This window comes from Equus quagga, chromosome 7 (genome assembly GCF_021613505.1).
Source record: "Equus quagga isolate Etosha38 chromosome 7, UCLA_HA_Equagga_1.0, whole genome shotgun sequence".
Taxonomy (NCBI): domain Eukaryota; kingdom Metazoa; phylum Chordata; class Mammalia; order Perissodactyla; family Equidae; genus Equus; species Equus quagga.
Window position 1 is genome coordinate 70,743,818 of NC_060273.1, and position 18,774 is coordinate 70,762,591.

At 48.4% G+C, this 18,774-nt stretch overlaps 2 protein-coding genes across 6 annotated transcripts in view; both read right to left on the reverse strand.

The window, feature by feature from the left end:
• AFAP1L1 (actin filament associated protein 1 like 1) overlaps positions 1-2,157 on the reverse strand; it is a 59,853-nt gene extending 57,696 nt beyond the window's left edge. The window contains exon 1 of one of the 2 annotated variants that reach the window (XM_046666085.1): positions 1,931-2,157. In XM_046666085.1, coding sequence (XP_046522041.1) covers positions 1,931-1,946 — 16 coding nt within the window. In that variant the 5' untranslated portion in view covers positions 1,947-2,157. The remainder of the gene's footprint in view (positions 1-1,930) is intronic. The other variant, XM_046666081.1, reaches the window with a different exon arrangement.
• Positions 2,158-12,962: 10,805 nt separating this feature from the next.
• ABLIM3 (actin binding LIM protein family member 3) overlaps positions 12,963-18,774 on the reverse strand; it is a 108,970-nt gene continuing 103,158 nt past the window's right edge. For all 4 annotated transcript variants that reach the window (XM_046666318.1, XM_046666317.1, XM_046666314.1 and 1 more), the window contains one exon: positions 12,963-15,109. In XM_046666318.1, the coding sequence (XP_046522274.1) occupies positions 14,996-15,109 (114 nt within the window). In that variant the 3' untranslated portion in view covers positions 12,963-14,995. The remainder of the gene's footprint in view (positions 15,110-18,774) is intronic.

Genomic DNA, 18,774 nt, shown 5'->3' on the forward strand with positions numbered 1-18,774 from the left:
ACAAGAGCTGTGACAGAGAAGGAAAGTAGGCTAGAACATTCTGGTCACTACCAGATTCCTGGGAAGTCCGACTTCCTAGGAAGAATGCTCTGGAGGCAGCTTTCTTAAGCGAGGTGTTGATTATGACGAATTTTCAGGGAAGAGAATTATTGTCACTCTTGGTCTGTGTAAGGAGGACATAGTCTGTTTTCCACAATTCTGGGTAGGCTAGGTACGGAATTTTTTTTTGTTTTGGTGAGGAAGATTCCTCCTGAGCTAACATCCATTGCCAATTTTCCTCTTTTTTCTGCTTGAGGAAGATTAGCCCTGAGCTAACATCCATGCCAGAGTTCCGCTATTCTGTATGAGGGATGCCACCACAGCATGGCTGAAGAGTGGAGTAGGTCCACGCCCGGGATCTGAACCTGCAAACCTAGGCCACTGAAGCAGAGTGTAAGGAACTTCAACCACTTGGCCACAGGGCCGGCCCCTGGATTTTTGTACTGGGACCATACAGGGCAGTATTTGACAACTTGCAGGGGTGATGGGGTGGGGAGGTGCTCTTTGCTTTACATCCGTGATGTAGGAGGTGCAGACAGAGGGCTGAGGGGCATTAGAGTGCCTTTCCTCTCTGACGAGTTTGTATGCTCTTTGCAAACTTGTCCAGGATTCGGTTAACGGGTGAGTTATAAACTGCAGCCTCAGTCCCCAAAGAGCCACATGGAAGCCCCCTCCATTTTCTGCCTTCCAGCCCCTAAAAGAAGAGGGTGTAGGCAGTATTTTGTGTTGCAGATGGAGTGGGTGGGGAGGTTGTCCCCAGCATCTTGAACAGGAAGCCTGGGGTCCCCTACAGCCCTCTGCACTGTTAAGCCTGGCTTTCCCTATAATTTACTGGCTTTCCCCTGCCAGCTGCTCGTGTACTCGTCTCTGCCCCCAGTGCCCTCCTAACTGCTCACACCCTGGTCACTCCTTTTTGCCCCCTTGAAGGCCTCAGCACAGCAAACAGGCAGATGGAAGAAGGGTGTTAAGATTATTGTAGGGAAGCGGAGGAATTTCATATTATTGCTAATAATAACAAGAATAACAATGTTTCTCATGTTACAGCACTCGCCACTTTACCAAGCACAGTCACACCTGCCATCTCTTTGGACACTACAGGTGGGAAGTTAGGACCCTGGTGTTCCGAGTCCCAGCCTTGGACACTGCCCCCATGTTTAAGGAAGCTACTTTTTCACAGACGCATGCCCACTGCAGTGTCCAGGCCTTTACTTAAGCACACTCCCCGGAGAATGCCACTCTCTCAGCTGAAGTCAATTCCAATTTCAGCAAGCCCCGACTTCTGTGAAACTTCTATCAAATATTCTCATCCCCCCAAAAAGAGTCTAAGCAGGAAGGAGCCTCGGAGACCATCTAGTTCAACTTTATCACTAGTCCAGAGAGGAGAAGGGACTGGGCTAAGGTCACAGCTTGTTACAAACAGAGCCTGGGCTCAGAGCCCCGCGCATGTACCCACGCACGCCTGCTCCTGCTCCCAATGCCCTAGGCAGCTGCACACTTCAGTCTCCTGGGGCTTCTCACCCGGTGCACAGTAGGGTGTTTTGGAAGTGTAACCTGTCAGCTGTCATGTATCCTTCCTGAGGGGAACGGGGTGGGAGGAGCTCGCCGTCCTCAGGAATCCCGTGGGGAATTCTTTTATGAAGTTAAGACTCTGAGTGTATGAAAAGCCTGGCTTTACACACAGGAGGCAACCCAGCTCGGGGACGTGCGGCACTAATCCAGGCTGCCCGGGCAGCAGGAGGCACCTGCACACACAGCACCGGGTCTTCCAATCCCCCCCCGCGCCCCCCCACCGTCCCGCTCTCTCTCTCCTCATCCTCTCCGGCCTCTCGATCGCCGTTCTCCCTTCCCCGCCCCGCGCGGCAACAAGTGCGGGCGCCGCGGCTCCTCTTACCCCGGCCTCGGTCCATGGCGCCGGCCGGTCCCCGGGGCGCGCGGAGCACGGCGCGGTGGCTCCGGCCGGGCTGGTGGCGGCGGGCGCGCTGCGCTCTCCAGGCCGGCCCCGCGGGAGCGCCCTCCGCGCGTCCCCTCCTCCAGACAGGATGCTCGCCCGGCGCGCCCGCCCCTCCACGCCGCTCCCGGAATAGCCCGGAGCACGCCTCGCCCCCTGGGCCGCCGGCCGGGGTCCCGGGTCCCGCCCACGCCCGCGCCGCGCCCTGCCCTCCGCACACCCTCCGCGCCCCTGTAGCTGGGGGCCGCAGGACCCACTTCGCGGTTCCCACGCTTTCGTCCCGCGCGGCCCACCCCAGCCCGGACCAAGGCAGAGTTCAGCTCTGCTTGCACTCCGCTAGTGATGGGGGGCTTACTATCGCATCTCTCAGCCCACTCCGTCTTCAGATTGCCGAGACTGTTAGAACGTGCTTTTTTTCCGGGTGGAATCAAAACCTTTTTCCCTGTAGCTGCCACCCATTTCCTGAGTTTGAGTTCTTCTCCATTCGACCCGTCTTTCCCGAGTACCTTCTAGGGCCAGACAGTGGACCAAGTGCTATGCCAGTACAGTGACAACAACTGTGTGAAACAGCAGGGAAATGATAATAATAACGATCTTCAAAAAGAAAACCCTAGGAAAAGGGGAAAAGGAAGGGATTGCTAAAAGAAGGGGAATGCCTTGGGACACTTCCCACTTTTTGAGGTGCTCTGTGTACTAAAACGTGAAGAATGCCAACGTGGAGTGATAAAAATTGTGGAAATGGACACTATTTTAGCATACAAAATCCAATGCAATCTGTGTGTGCTTGTCCCAACATAATGATAGGATGTAGAAAAGATACTGCTCTGGTCAGTGTGATCCAGGAATGGGATTTAAGTTTAAAGCTGTATGAAGAATGTCTGCTTCTTTCATCCTATTAGTATATCTCTGGGAAAATAGGTCTAGCCCATTTATAGGCGCTATGAAATGTCTAAAGTTAAGACCGTTCATCAAGTGAAGTCCAGGCCCAATTCTCCTTCTAGACACCTCTCCTCCCTAAGATGGGCCAGGTGATGGTTTTAAGTTTTGACCAGCAGCTACTTTCCTTAGATCTGGCACCGGGAACACCTTGTGCCTGGGAAAGAGCATCTTCTACTTTCCTGGACTGGGGATATTTTCTCCACTGCTTTTGTGGGCAAGTTGAAATCAACGCAGTCTGCAGAATTGCATATGTAACCTGTTTAGTGTGTAGTGTGTGAGCCCTCTGAGGAAATGTGGGATTTGGGTCTGAAAACTTGTGTGTGAGCTCTGCTCTACGACTTACTAAGTGTGTAACTTTCAGCCTGTGGGGCTTGCTTGCTGGTCTGTGCGATGGGAAACCTCACCCTGACCTCACAGGGCTGTCGGGAGGGCAAATGAGATGATGATGCAAACCCACTTTATAAACCATAAATAGCCAGAAAAATATGAGCCATTATTATTTTCCAAGTTCCTCTTTGTTCCTGCCCACTCTTCCAATTTCAAAAGGTCAGTTTAAATTCTAAAGCAGGCAACCCACAATTTACAAGTGGATTAAGTTCCAAAAGTTCACTGTTTCAACTTTGAAGCGCTTGGAAACAAGGCTCTAAATTGTAGTTATGTTCCCAGGCTAGCCCGCTAATACTTTTAAAAACATAATATTTCATTTGAAATAATTAAAAAGTATAAAACACAATTATTGCAAAAACGGATGGAGGCTTTGGGAGATTTTGAAAAGAACTTTATGAAATTTTCAAGGATTTTGGAGGTTTATCAGAGAATTGGAACATAAAAGTCAAAAGGGCTAAGGAGAATTTATATGTACCCAAGGAATAATTTATGGGGAGGAATTAACTGAGCTGTGGTGGGGGAAAGATGTAAAAATGGGAGCTCATGGTCTGTGCACAGTTCTGAGGATTAACAGTGAAGGTGTAGTGGTTCTGGTTTAAATAATTACCCATAATGTCCACTAGGTGGCACTGCTGACTAAATAGACTACAGCTTGGTTGCTGTCAGGATAACAGACGGAGGAGAGGGCTATTTGTGGGTTTGGGACAAGGAATAACTATATTTTTTTTCTGTACTTTTCCTGTCATTAGGTCTGCATTCACCCTAAAAACGACCCCCGCTTTTTATCACTTCACTTAGGAATATTTATTGCCCTCTGCACAAGTTCCCATTGGGAGAACTGATGCTAACTAAGTAGGAATGTTCTCTGTCCTCAAGAAATCTACAATCTAGTAGAAGAGCTAAATATGCAGAAAATAATTTAATTACAAATTATTATGCGCAAAGAACCCCAGGAGAGAGAAAGTGCTTTCGGAGTTCGTCAAGACAAAGCAAGAATTTCTTTCTGATCGTGGAGATTTGGGAGAGACTGCAATGAGGGGATAACGTGAGAGCAAAGACACAGAGATGGACAACTGCAGGATGTGTCTGCAGAGCGTTTGGTTTGGCTGGACTGCGGGGCATCGGGTGGTGGGTCCTGGGAAGCATCGGGATGGGTGTGGTGGATGCCCGGTTTTCGCCTCCCCTTTCCATTGCTCTGTATGACTATAACTCTCGGGAGAGGAATTTTAGGATCTGCCTCCTATCTTCCCCTTCCTTCTTGCTCAGTTTGAAGTTTTCTAGGTTTGCCTGCAGCTTGTCTAGAGAATTCTGTGTGGAGAGCCTCGGCTCTGTAAAAAGATATCAAATTTGGTTCCAGTGAACAATACCAGGAAGAAATCTTTCAACTCCCTCATGCTCCCAGTCTTGTGAAAACAAATGATAACTCCCCAGGCTCATTTTTAGCTTATCAGGTGGCACTGGGAAGCTCTGGGAAAGAAAAGTTTGGAGGCTAAATGTTCTTTGTCCCAGTGAGAGAAACATATTCTAACCTTCTAACCTGTCACCTTGCCTTCAGGTCTGCTTCCACAAGGGTCACCAAAGTGACCATTCTATGATCCCAATCAGATCCCCCTTAAAAATATTTGCTGGCTCCCCTTTGCCCTCAGTGTAGAGTCCAAATTCCTTACCATAGTTTTGGGGCGCCTTCCTCACGGAACCCCAACCCACCTTTCCTCAGAGCAGACAAGCAGCGATCTCAGGAGACCGTGGGAAGAGTGAGAAAAACCACACCTTGGGGGTTCAGATCTGGGTTCTTAAACTGACTCCGTCACTGTGTGACTCTGTTCTGCCACTGGGTCGTCAACGTAGAATTTCCTACTTATTTCTCTCCTCACCTCTCCCTATCCCCCAGTCGCAAGGGCCGTGAGGGTGGGCACTGTGTCTTACTCATTGCCTGACCCCTGGAGCCTAGTGCAGTGCCTGGCACCACGTAAGTGGTAATAAGTGTTGTGAAGTGGTCAGCGCCTAAATGCTCAAGGATTCATGAGGCTTCTATTAATGCCTGTGTCCTGGGGGGTCCCATTTATCTTCTGAGATTGTTTATTTGCTTATTCATTTGCAGAGGGAAATGAGATCGCAATGAGGTGTTCTGTGAGAACTGTCTGCGCCTCCAGCCCCAGTGCGTGCTACTGTGGACATGCGGCCCAGCCCACAGCACTTCTCCTGAGCTCAGGGCCCCTCTCCCGAGCTCCTTTGTGTAGAGGGAGCCCCAGAGCCCCTTGCTCGAGTGTCTGCCCGTTGCTGGTTGCTGCATGAAAACCTCTCTTGTTTCATTCAGCACAATGTCACCATTATAGCCCCTATCTGGGGAAATGACACATGCTTGCTGGTCCACCCAGGGCCCCGGAAAGCAGATAGAGATCTGAGTGGCGGCTGCTGGGAGAAAGAGAAAAAGTTTCACGGATGGATGAACACCCCTCCTTCTGTCACACCTTCAGGTATCTGTTTCAGGGCACAGGGCTCCTACCTGTCCCCAGGCCACAGGGCTCAGCTTCAAGGGTCAACAGAGCCCCGGGCCCCTGTTGTGTCTAGAGGAAAGCAGTTTTTGTTTTATGCCCAAATGCTGCATGAAGCCTGTCCCTCCCTTTCTCAAGAAAAGAGCCCCCTGGTTGCTGCTGATGCTTTTTTTTAATTGAGGTCACATTAGTTTATATCACTGTAAGTTTCAGGTGTACATCATTATATTTTGATTTCTGTACAGACTGAATCATGTTCACCACCAAAAGTCTATCTGCCATCCATCGTCATATTTACGTGCCCTTTTATCCCTTTCACCCTCTCCCCACCCTCTTCTCTGGTAACCACTAATCTGTTCTCCTTATGGATGTGTTTATCTTCTACATATGAGTGAGATCATACAGTGTTTGTCTTTCTCTGTCTGACTTATTTCACTTAGCATAATACCCTCAAGGTCCATCCATGTTGTCACAAATGGCAAGATTTCATCTTTTTTTTATGGCTGAGTAGTATTCCATTGTGTATATATATATACCACATCTTCTTTATCCACTCATCCATTGATGGGCACTTAGGTTGTTTCCAAGTCTTGGCTATTGTGAATAATGCTGCAGTGAACATGGAGGTGCATATTATCTTTTTGAATTAGTGTTTTTGTTTCTCTGGATAAATACCCAGAGGCGGAATAGCTGGATCATATGATATTTCTATTTTTAAATTTTTGAGGAATCTCCGTAGTTTTTTCCACAGTGGCTGTACCAATTTACATTTCCACTAGCTGTCTCTGAGGCTTCCCTTTTTTCCACATCCTCTCCAACACTTGTTATTTCTTGCCGTTTTAGTAATAGCCATTCTGACGGGTGTGACATGATACTTCATTGTAGTTTCGATTTGCATTTCCCTAATTAGAGCACCCTGGCTTCTTAAGTGAGGCTCACAGACTGAAGTGCCTACACAGCCAGGCAGAGGAGGGGTGTGTGTGTGAGCTGGCCGTGGGAGTCGTGGGGGCTGTGGCAAAGCAGGTCACTTGTGTCTCATCTGAAAGCCCAGCAGCCAGCAACTCAGACCAGTGTGGCTGGTGGGAACATGGGCCTGGAGTGGCCAGATCTTTAGACTTTTCTGGAGAACCCAGGAATCCAGATTTTAGTGCAAAATCTCTCTTGATTTAAAAATGTTGGTAACAAATTCCAGTTGTTTTAAAACATTGCAAGAGCCAACTAAAACACTCCTCTGGGCTTAATCTGGCCTAGAGGCTACCTGTGTGGAGGCTTGAGGGAAATTATGAACCCATGGAGGCTTCTGGAGCATCTGTCCCTCTGGGCGCCTGCACCCTGAGGGCCCAGGGTGAGGCCCGATCCCTGACATTGCCACACGGCCTCCTCTCTTCTGAAAGGCTGCGCTGCATCCCCATCTTCACCTCTAGCCTGCAGGCTGACACCAGGCTGCAGAGGGCCAAAGGGAACTTCTTAAGCCTGGAGCTGGAAAACCCTTAGAGCTGAGAGAAGCCTGAGAGACTAGCCAGTCTGGTCCCTTGGTTTGTCAGACGAGGCAACTGAGGCTGAGGGGGCAAGAAATCTTGCCTGAAATCACACCAGACCTCAGAGGCAGAACCAGGAGTGATATGCAGCCCTGATGTCACCTGAGTTCAAGTTCAGGCTCTGCCACACACAGCCGTGAAAGCTTGAATGAATTACTTATCAAGGGCTCAATTCCCTCATCGGTAAAATGAGGGTAAAAGTAATGCCCAGAGGGTTAAATGAGACATATAAAGTCCAGCACAGGGCCTGACCCATTGTCGGAAGTGTGAGCTGTTATTGTAATCAATGTGAGTTTCCTCTGGAGAAGCTGTCAGAGGCTCGTGGAAACATTAAAGGAAGCTGAACTCTCAGCCACACAGCCAGACTGCCCCCTGCAGGGAGTTTCATGTAAATCAAACCACTGGACGTGTGATAGATTCTGCCGGGTCCCTCCTTCCCGGCAGGAACACCTGACACTCTCGCATGCAACGACTACCCAGCTTCCAGCTCCTGTTACCCAGAGTCTGTTAAGAGGTGGCGTTTCGTATGTAGGTTTAAAAATTAAATAGTGCTGTTATTTTGTCAGAAGGACAAATTGCTCAGGATCATTTCTTCCTGTTCAGGTGAAGGAGACACCCCATGTGTTAGAGAGGCAGTCACATTTCTTCTGTAGGACAATAAATTCTTTATCCACAGAGGGCTTTGGAAACAAGAAGGCCCTTGGTCCTGGCCTGATAAGCACTTTTCAGTGACTGCCCGAGGCAAAGTTGACCCCTTCCTGTGTGCCTGCTCTCCTTCCTGAGTCCCATGCCCCCTGCACGCTCCCTCAGGGGCCGATGCCTGCACTGTTTAAATTGTGATCACTCTCTGTCTCACAGACAGCAAAGGTATGCATTTGACAATCCACCGTCAAGACCAATTCCCTCAGGGAGCCAGTGTCTTTGTCACAACTCCTTTGATGGCAAGTGACAGAGTCACAACTCAAACCAGCTTAAACCAACAAGAGAATTTCCTCACTCAGACGGTAATGAGGGGAGCTGAAGAGGTGAAGCTGGCTTTAAGGCAAGCTCAGATCCAGGAATGCAAACAGGGCAGTCACTACTTTCTCTCCACCTCCTGACTCTGCCTTCCTCTGTTTAGTCTTCATTTTCGGGTGGTCTCTGCCATTCCGTGGCAAAGGGGCCACCGCAGCTCCAGCCCTGCACGCTTCTACGGGTGGAGGCTCCAGGGGAGAAAGCATGGCTCTCTCCCTGTCATTCCAGCCCGGCCCAGAGGGGGCGCTCACGGTCTGGGTAAACTGCCTGATCGAAGGACCAGGGAGGTGCTGAGCCGTCACACGTGCACCTGCACTGCAGCCAGGGGCTGTCCCTGAAGCACGTCATCAGTCCTCACCACCCTATGAAATAAGTGCTCTCATTCCTATCTTGCAAGTGTAGTTTCATGTGTTGTGTCTATTTGCTAGGGCTGCCGTGACAAAACACCACAGACGGGGTGGCTTAAACAACAGATGTTTATTTTCTCAGTTCTGGAGGCTGATGTCCAAGATCAAGGTGCCAGCAGAGTTGGTTTCCTCTGAGCCCCCTCCCCTTGGCTTGCAGACGGCTGCTGCCTTGCTGCCCCTGCACACGGTCTTTCCTCTGTGCACCTGCATCCCTGGTATCTCTATGCGTCCTCATATCCTCTCATAAGGACACCAGTCAGATTGGGTAGGATCCACCTTAACGGTCTCATTTTAACTTAATCACCTTTTTTTTTCTTTTAGGAAGATTAGCCCTGAGCTAACATCTGCTGCCAATCCTCCTCTTTTTGCTGAGGAAGATTGGTCCTGAGCTAACATCCGTGCCCATCTTCCTCTACTGTATATGTAGGTTGCCTGCCACAGCATGGCTTGATAAGCGGCACATGGGTCTGCGCCCAGGATCTGAACAGGTGAACCCAGGGCCACTGAAGCAGAGGGCGCAAACTTAACTGCTATTCCACTGGGCCGGCCCCTGAGTCACCTCTTTAAGGGCCCTATTTCTAAATACAGCCACATTCTGAGGTGCTGGGCTTAGGGCTTCAATATATAAATTTAGGGGGACACAATTCAGCTCATAATCCATGCCGAGTAAACGGTGAGGCTGAGATTTACACTCAGGGAGGCTGAGTCTAGCCTGGTGCTATCGGTTCCTGCTGCAGCTCGGGGCAGTGCCCATGAAGGGAAAGCCTTCACAACCAGAGCAGCTGGGGAAGACACGTCCAGCGAAAACCTCGGCAAGGACTCGCTGCTGGCATGGTGCCTGGGGACCAGCCGTGGGAAATGAGGGTCTTGGCTCTGAGGAGGGTGGGGCTTAATCAGGTTCTGCTTGACTGTCAAAGTAGCTTGTGTTCTCTTCTCTCTGCAGCATCTTCAGATCATTTTCTCTTTGGTTCCCCAAGGACCCGTCATGGTGCAAAAACCAAGGGGACACAGGTTGCCTTCTCCCCTCCCACTTCCATCAAAGAGAACGGTGTTTCCCCAAGTGTGGAATTCAGACTATTGGTGAAAATGTGAGACATGTTTAGATGGCACACAGACCAACATATTGGAAGAGTTATGAATTTATTTGAATTTGCATTAACAGCATATAATCGGTCTTTATGAACCCATAATTTCGCTGATATTGCTTACAATAGAAATGTCAGGTATGAGTCAACTGAAAGAAAAATATCACGTAGATAGCATTAAGTAAATAATCATCTGATGAAAATTGTGAGGGTGGTGGTGGAGTGACTGAAATTTGGGAAACACTGGGATAGTTCCCCGCGAGGTGGTCATGGGCATAGATGTCACCTTACTTTTTGACCTGATTAATCAGCACATTTGGCCCTAATTTGCCCTGTGGACTAAGCCTGGGGTTACCGCAGGCCTCTGGTTTCTCCTGCCTGGGCCCCCGTGTCAACTGGACCCGGCCAGGTGGAGAGGCGAGTGGGCTCTTGAGTGTAATGAGAGGCTGGCCCCATCGTCATGGTTCTGGATTTTATTTATTTACAGTCTCACTCCAGGGCTTCCAAAAGGCTTGGCAGCCGCTCATGGCTGTGTATGTAAGCAGGTGTTTATCACTGTGTGGTCGAGATTTTTAGCAAGTCAAAGTCTGATGTGAAATGAAGCGTTTAAAACTTAATTCCACGTGGGGCACTAACAGAGTTGGCATAATTCTGCAATGTTAACTGCTATGGATTTTAGCAGTGCTTTTGTTTCCCTTGAATTTTAAGCCTTCTACTCTGCATTGGGCTCTGTTCAGTGGCCAGCTGTAGCTGCTGACGCTGTCCACAGCCGGTCCCCATGTTTCCACACCAGGTGCCTGGTGAGGACGAGGAGGTTGGGGTGAGCTGCCTGCTTGTCATCATCAGCTCAAACCCTCCGTGGGCCTGTTTTTGTGGCTGCAAAGTGCGGTCATTGTATTGGCTTTAAGCTCTAACCTTCTGTGATTTGTTACCCCCCAAGTCGTGTTCTGCCTTATTAATGTAAGGTTGCCCTCCAGTGTCCAAAAAGTTACCTGCATGAGGAAAAGGCTCCCTTCTAGAACTTCAGAAAGCCTGACACAAAATGTTGCTGTGTCTGTCCATAAAAGGATGATGGTTTAGAGCAGTGTTTCTCAATCTTCGATATGTGTGTGACTCACATGGGGGTCTTATTAAAATACAGATGAGAATTGAGTGGGTTGGGAGTGGGACCTGAGATTCTGCATTCCTCACAAGCTCCCTGGTGACTCCAAAGCTGCTGGTTGGGGACCACAGAGTAGCAAGGCTTAGAGTGATTCTCCCTGCTTCCAGTAGGTTAACAACCACAGTGCAAGCCAGATAATGTCGACAAAGCCTGAGTGAATGAGAAGTGTCCTTCTAGGCCCTCTGTGTGTTCTGGCCCCTGACTGCCTCGCCACCTCTTCTAATCTCCTAGTCTCCTCTTCACTTGCTCCACTCTGTCCTCACAGGCACTTTTAGTTCCTTAAATACACCAAGCTCTTACCCACCCCAGTGCCTTTGCATATGTTGTTCTCTGTGCCTAGAATGCTCCCACTCCCACTTTTCCCATGGGTACTTCATGTATATCCTTCAGTGAGTATTTGAAGCGACTTCCTTTTTGCTCCTCTCTCCGGCACCTATTTCTTGTCTCTGAGCAGTTATCTTCGTGTGCCACCTCTTTCCTGTTTACTTATTTACAATCTGTTTCCTCCTCTAGACCAGAGCCAAATGAGAGCTCATACCTGCCTTGCACACTGTTGTATCTTCAGTGCTCCTGCCTGGCAGCAGATGCTCCCAAGTGAATATTTGTTGGGTGTGTGTGGAGGCAGGGAGTAAAGGAACATTCTGGAGTATCCTTTTGCATGTTTGAGGTACCTGTCTGGAGGGGCCGTGGTGGGGATGATAGAATTGGTTATTTTTAAAGAATCATAGAATGAGAGGTCAGGAAAGGAGCTACTTGTAAGCCACACCTCATCTTTAGAGATGTCAAAATGTGAAAAAAGTCTCATCTTAGAAAAGATAAAATACAGTTAGTCCAACATTCCTTAAACAGAGTTATGTCAAGTTAGTTAATGAGACAGTGGATTAAACAAAGGTCATGTAGGACTTTGCAGGACTGTTGAAAAGGGACCTTGAGTCTCTAAGGGGAAGGACATAGTGTGCTCTGTATTGGCACAGCGGCTGTGGCAGAGACACTGTGATTGACTTACCCAGAGGCCATTCCTCAGCTGCCCCATCTCTCTTCTTTGTCAGCAGGGTGCTGGCCTCCCACTACAGCGGCTGAAAATGCCAAATACTTAATTTCCCAGCCTTCTTTGCAGCAAGGGCCTGGGCCTCTTCCCTAGTTCTGCCAGTAGGACCTGAGAAGTCTACTGAGGACTTCTGGGAAAGTTTCTCTGATTAAGAGAGACACACAAAAGGAAATTTCTTTTCTGTATTTTCAATGCGACTGTGTGAGGACATGATGCCTGGAGCCACAGAAGCATCTTGAAAACATGAGTGGACACAGCTGAGGACAGAAGCCAATGTGCTGATGATGGCGGAGTGAAGAGATGCAAAGAACTTGGGCTCCTGATGGCATCACTGAGCTGGTGACTTGATCAGCCCTGCATCTTGGACTTCTGGTTGCGCAAGGCCATCTGTGCTCTCGTTGTTTAAGCTACTTTTAAGAAGGCGCGCTTTACTTGCAGCTGCAAGTCAGATGCGCTGGAATTGGCTCCTGGCTCCACCATGGTAATTATGTGTCTTCTTCAAAGCTGTTTCCTCCTCTACAGGATGGAGATAAGAATAACGGTACCTCTCAGGTCCTTACAGAGGCTTCGATGGATAGTGGGTGTAAAGCCCTCCACACAGAACTTGACACACTCTTGGTACTTAATAATAGTGAGCAACTAGTATTATCATTGTTATTTTTTGATCACAGAACCTTATTTGTTGCTGGAACATCCTCTACCATCTTGCAGGACCCTGCGTTCTGCAGGAAACAATCTGGGTCATGCTTGCCTTATCAAACTTTCTTATTTCACAGGAGAAACTGAGGCCAAGAGAGAGCTGCTCTCTAGTCTCTTTTATTTTGAAAAATGTGCATGGTTCAGCCACCTCCCATGTCGCTCATTTCCACTCACACTAGAAACAACAGAAGAACACGGGTCTGGGTTGAAATTATGTGCTTTTATGGGAAACAAAAATATCCAACAACAATAACAAAAGCTCTTTAATCTCGCCAAGTTCTCAACCAGTGATAATGAGGCAGTTTCAATGATTGCATCTTGCTGGGGACATTTCTAAAGGGTTAGGACAGATGAAAGACATTGGCCAAAAAGAGAAGTGGCAGAGAGGGTTGACATTTTAAATGAGAGCAACTTAGACCTCCCTTCCGGCCCCTCATCCTGTTACCCTTTCAAGTTACCATCTTCCCCCAGTTTACAAAGCTCTTTCCTGAATTTTGCTCAAATGCAATCTCTTCCAGAAAGCTTTCCTTGGTCTGCACCGACTACATATGCCTTTCAGTAATGTTACAAACACTTTCTCATGCTGTCTCCTATCACTTTCTGCCTTACATCCATCCTGTTTGGGGACATACCTTCCAATACCCATTATTAGCTGGCATGCCCCCCAGACCAACCCATGTCGATCATCTCAGTGTTCCCATCTCCCACCCCGTTCAGTGCTCAGTATACAGCAGGTGCTCAGCGTCAGCAGGTGCTCAGTGAGGGTTCGTTGAATTGAAGTCAGTTCTACATTTGCCACGTCACATCACCAGCCTCTTGAGAGACAGAATTGTCATTTCTTCTCCTTCATCATTCCTCCAGGACCTCAAAATGGTCTGACTCAAAGCATCTCCAGGAAGAAACAGACCCCACCAGACATCACCAACTCAGGGCCAAAGGTTTGGGGAGGGAAGGAGAGGTTAAGCTTTCACCTCTGTTCCAGAAGCAAGGAGGCAGGAAAGGCAGCCCCTGGGCAGATCTGGGAGGATCATGAGCAGTGTTGGCCCATGTGCCATTTTGGAATCTCATAAGCAGCCATTACTTGGCAAGTTTTCCCCAGGAAACACGACCAACGTTGCAGTGGGAGTCGAGGACTGGTGGGGGTCTGGGAGGGATGCCCTGCCAGCCCAGGGACCAGCAGGTATAGACCAAGAACCTTTCTTTGGGACAGGGTGGGTATCACCTTTAGAAGAGCATTAGAGGACACCTGTCCAGTTGTTCAGTTGGAGCTGTGGTGGGAACGTTAGCCCTGTGGTGTGTTGAGTTGTCAGGCACATAGATTGTAGTAAGGCTGAAGAATACCGGCTGCAATAATGGGCCTCTCCTCGACAGGGGGAATGGTCAGGAGGTGCTGGGAGCAGTGAGGGTGAGAGGAGGGTCCCAAGAGGTCCCGCAGCTCCAATTCTAACAGGTGCCCTGCTCTGTCTCCTGCTCCCGGCTTCCACTCCTTCCCTCTGGTTGTCCAGTCAGGGCCACACTAAGGGGGCAGTTGAAGTGGTGGAGGGAAGGGAAGTGCCTTTTCTTTTTCTACATGAGCCACAGATTGGGACCAGGGAGAGGTTAGGATCAAGGGCAGAAGGAGGAGGGTTGAAGAGCTGCAGAGTGGCCAAGGTCTGGTCCACTTGTGTTTACTGCCATAACCAGTAGATCTGAGGCCCACACTTCCAATGCATCACCCCCAGAGAGCACCGAGCTCCAAATTGGGGGTGATGAGAAAACCCTTCAGTGCTCTCAAAGGTGCTCTGTGACTTTGGGAGATCGCTGTGGATCGTCCCATGGGAGGGCCCCTCTGGGGCCAGTAAGGTGTGAAAACTGCTTGGTCAGCATCCGCCCTTGAGCCTAGGGAAAAGAGCCAAGGAGCGGAGAGAAGAGGGACTCCTGGAGGCACCTCCTTTAGAAAGGAGAGCTGGACCTTGGGGGACTCAAGGTAGGACAGATGTTTCAGTATAAAAAGGGTCCCCAGTAAAAGGATGGGAGTCCCCTCAAATCCCTTCCCAAACCCCATTGCACTTAGAAAAGAGAAAGTGAGGAGCATAAAAATATCTCAATGACGTGGGCTTGCCTGACAGTACAGAAAAGGAAGTTTCATGGCAGGCAGCATGTCCCATTCCACAAGAGAGGATTATACGGAGCTTCGGTATAGAGATTTTACATATATCTTTATATAAATGCATATATATTTATAGAGCCTCTGCCTAGAACAGCCGGGCTTGCTTCTTCAGTTCATTCCTCTTCCAGAGGGCCAGCCGGTCAAACTCGGAGATGGTCATGCCGAAGACCTGGTAGAACTCCTCCTGGGACAGGTGGCGCTGAAAGGAGGTGGGAGGGGACAGAGAGGGAAAGCTTGAGGACGTGTGGTGTAGGCTGGGGGCAGGCAGAGGCAGGAGCGGTCCCTGTGTGTTTCCTCTGGGCACCCTGTGCCCTGCACAGTATCTGACCCACGGAAGGTGTGTGATGAATATTTGTTGAATGGGTGAACACGTGAATGACTGTTTCCTTGGAGGGGCCTCTGTAGCTGTTCTGGGTGGAGAGGCTGCCTCCGCCCAAGATGCAGGTGGGACTTCGGCTTCACCTAAGTGCCCCTCGATGCATCCTGGTTGACCTCACCTTTCTGCATCCCTGCTCCATGTATTCTGTGTCTAGGAGTGTATACAGATTAATGCTCTCCCTCTCTCCTTTGGAAGAAAAAGGATTTTAGCATGTACTTTCCCTTAATAATATTTTTACAAATGATCTGGAAGGCTGTTTCTTGGGCCAGTCAATGAGAAAAAAATTACTGTTCATATTTCTCCATCCACTGAAATGTCCTTTCATCTCCTTCTTACATGAAAACAAATATGTCATATAATAAAACATTGTTCTGAATTCCATGGCAGGTTTTTTTTAACCCCTTTCTGCCTGACGTCCCTCCTTCCTGCCTCCCCTCAGTCCCTTCCAAGCAGCCTTGAAAGTTGACACATTGTCAAAAGCTTTTAGAGTTAGAAATATATGGCACTGAAAATTTACCAAAATGTTAACAATTGGTGCATTTGGGTGAAGGGTAGATGGGTGTTCATTTTACTATTCTAGCAACTTTTCTGGAGGTCTGAAAAATTTTCAAAATGAAACTTAAAATTATGTTTAAAGAGAGAAATATATGGCATACATCCTGCCTGAAAACTTACTGGAATCATTGAGATGATCTGTTGGTAGCAATTACATTAGCTAATTGGGTATTGAAGGAGACTCATTGAGAATTTATGTATACGGCCAGACAATAATTAGCTAGTTCTCTGGCCCATTGTGACTGTGAACTAATATTTTGGCCACATTTCCTGAACTTCAAGCAGAGGTAACTTTGATACCTTTGATAGATATCATTGGCTGCTGGTGACTTTGCATTGAGTTTTCAACACTCAACAGTACTTAATAACACCGACAGTTCCTTACACTGCATTTGTGTTATGCCCAATAGCACAGGACTGTACATCCATCTGAATTTGTTCATTTAATTCTTCCAATCACCCTGAAAACCACGAATTATTTCTGTCAATTGAAAGAGGAGAAAATCAAAAGTCTGAAAATTAAAATGACTTACTTGATCAAGAGAGAGGGTGGGCAGGAGGGAGGGAGGCTGGGTAAGTAGCAGAGCTGAGGCCAAAAGCCAGGCCTTCTGACTCCAAACACAGTGCGCTCCCACTGCCCATCTTGGTCAGCCCCATTAAAAATTCATAAATAAGGGGCCGGCCTGGTGGTGTAATGGTTAAGTTCGTGTGCTCCACTTTGGCGGCCTGGGCTTCTCGGTTTGGACCCCAGGTGCAGACCTACATACTGCTTATCAAGCCATGCTGTGGCAGGTGTCCCACATATAAAGGAGGAAGATGGGCATGGAAGTAAGCTCAGGGCCAGTATTCCTCAAATAAAAACTCATAAGTAAGTCTTTCTAATATGAAAAATTTCAAAAATACACAAAAGAACGAAAATAGTACAATGCACACCCATGCCCATTACCCAGAGTCAATAATTATCAAGAGTTTGCCACATTGGCTTCACCTATTTCCTTTGCTGAAGCATTTTAAGGCAAACCCTAGACACTGTGTCAATTCATTCCTATGTTCTTCAGTGTGCATCTCAAAATATACTGGATATTTTCTCACATAACCACTACGCCAGGAGAAAACCTAAGAAAGAAATGACCATAATTCCTCAGAATTACCTAATATCCGTCCACAAGAAAATCCCCCTAATTGTCTCAAAAACGTCTTCTTACGTTTATGTGGAACACGGGTTGTTGCAGTAAGGAGCAGCGTCCTCGCGTCACATTTGGTTGTCATACCTTAAGTCTCCGCCAGTCTAGACTTCATGCTATGAACTTGTCCATACTCGTTTTACTCTGACTCAAGTGAGTGTTGAAGAATAATCTGCCTATGAGGGAGTCCTCATCTCTGTTCCTTCCATAGTAAAGACTGAGGGAAACTGTAATTCAGTCTCATTTCTTCTTTTTTTCGGTTGGAGGGTGGTGGTTACTATGGATTTTCTAGCTAGTTTTCTCTACTGTGTTCAAAAATCTTTTTTACGAGTCTCGATATAAAAGAACGGCAGACTCAACTCAAGAAGCGCCCACAGTAGGACACCCTGAAGGAGACCGAGGCTTTCTTCTCTCCCTCTGTGAGGGGCCAGCTGGAGCCTCCTTTCTCTCGCGAGTTCTCAGAGCACCCAAAGCCCGCCCTGTCCACTTGACATTCACCACAGACTTGAAAGCACGGAGCTTACAAGCAGAGACTTTAGAGCAGGCAGCTATGGGTGCGTGACCTTCAGCAAGTTACTTCACCTCACTGAGCCTCAATTTCCTCTTCTGGAAAGAGGGAGCATCCTAGTACCTACCTCGTGGCTACTGTGAGGGTGAATGAGAGGATACAGGTCAGCACATGAGAAGCCTCAGTTGCGGGTTGCCCTCACTATTGCAATGACCTCTTCATGTGTCTGTCACATAGTGTGATTGGTTGGTCCCTGTTTCCTTTGACTTCATCTCCTCCTCTTCTTCTCTCCTGTGCTCATGTGACCCCAGGCACACTCACCTCCTGCCATCCTCAAGCACAGCAGGCTCGCTCCTGCATCAGGGCCTTGGCAGTGGCTGCTCCCTCTGCCTGATGCTCTTCCTCCTTATATAAGCATGGCTAACTCCTCATCTACTTCAAATCTTTGCTCACATGTCATGTTTTCAGTGAGGTCCACTCTGACCACCCCATTTAAAACTGCAACTCACCCCTCCACTCCCACTCCCCCCCACTCTGCTCTCCTTTCAATTTTTCCCTTATCCCTATTACCTTCGTACTGTATCATTTGTTTATTATTTGTGTCATTTACTGTCTTGCTCCTCACACAAGAAGGCCAGCTCCAAGAGGGTGGGGGTCCTTATTTTGTTCACTGATATATTACAAGCCCCTAGAACAGTACCTGGTATATATAACAGGCTTTCAATAAATATTTATTGGATGAATGAATATCTACACTATGAGCTCCCTGAGGACAGAGTCAGGGTGTTCCTTCTTCAGTCCCCTCCTTGAACTGATGCAAGGGGCTAGGGCAGGGTCTGTAGCCCTGTGGTCTCAGCTCAGGCTATGTTAGACATCCCTGGGAGCCTCTGAAAAAAACTGATGCCTGAGCTCCTTCCCCAGATTGTGATTTAATTGGTCTAGGGTGAGGCCTTGTATTGATATTTCTAAAAAGCTCCCTGGGTGATTCTGATGCTTAGTGAAGGTTGAGCTTCCCAGGTCTGAGCTTCTGGGTGTCCTGGAGGATGTAGGGGAGCAAGTGGTCCTCCAGGACGAATCAGGCTCCTGAACATTTCCTTCCGTCCCTTAATGCTGGCTTCACTGAGCTGCCATGGGAGCTGTCCTTCAGCACCGGCAGACGCTCACTGCCAGACAGTAAAGCAGGACCTTGTTACAAATGTGGGAAGAATCATCATTTTCTTTGGCTGCTAACTCGGCAT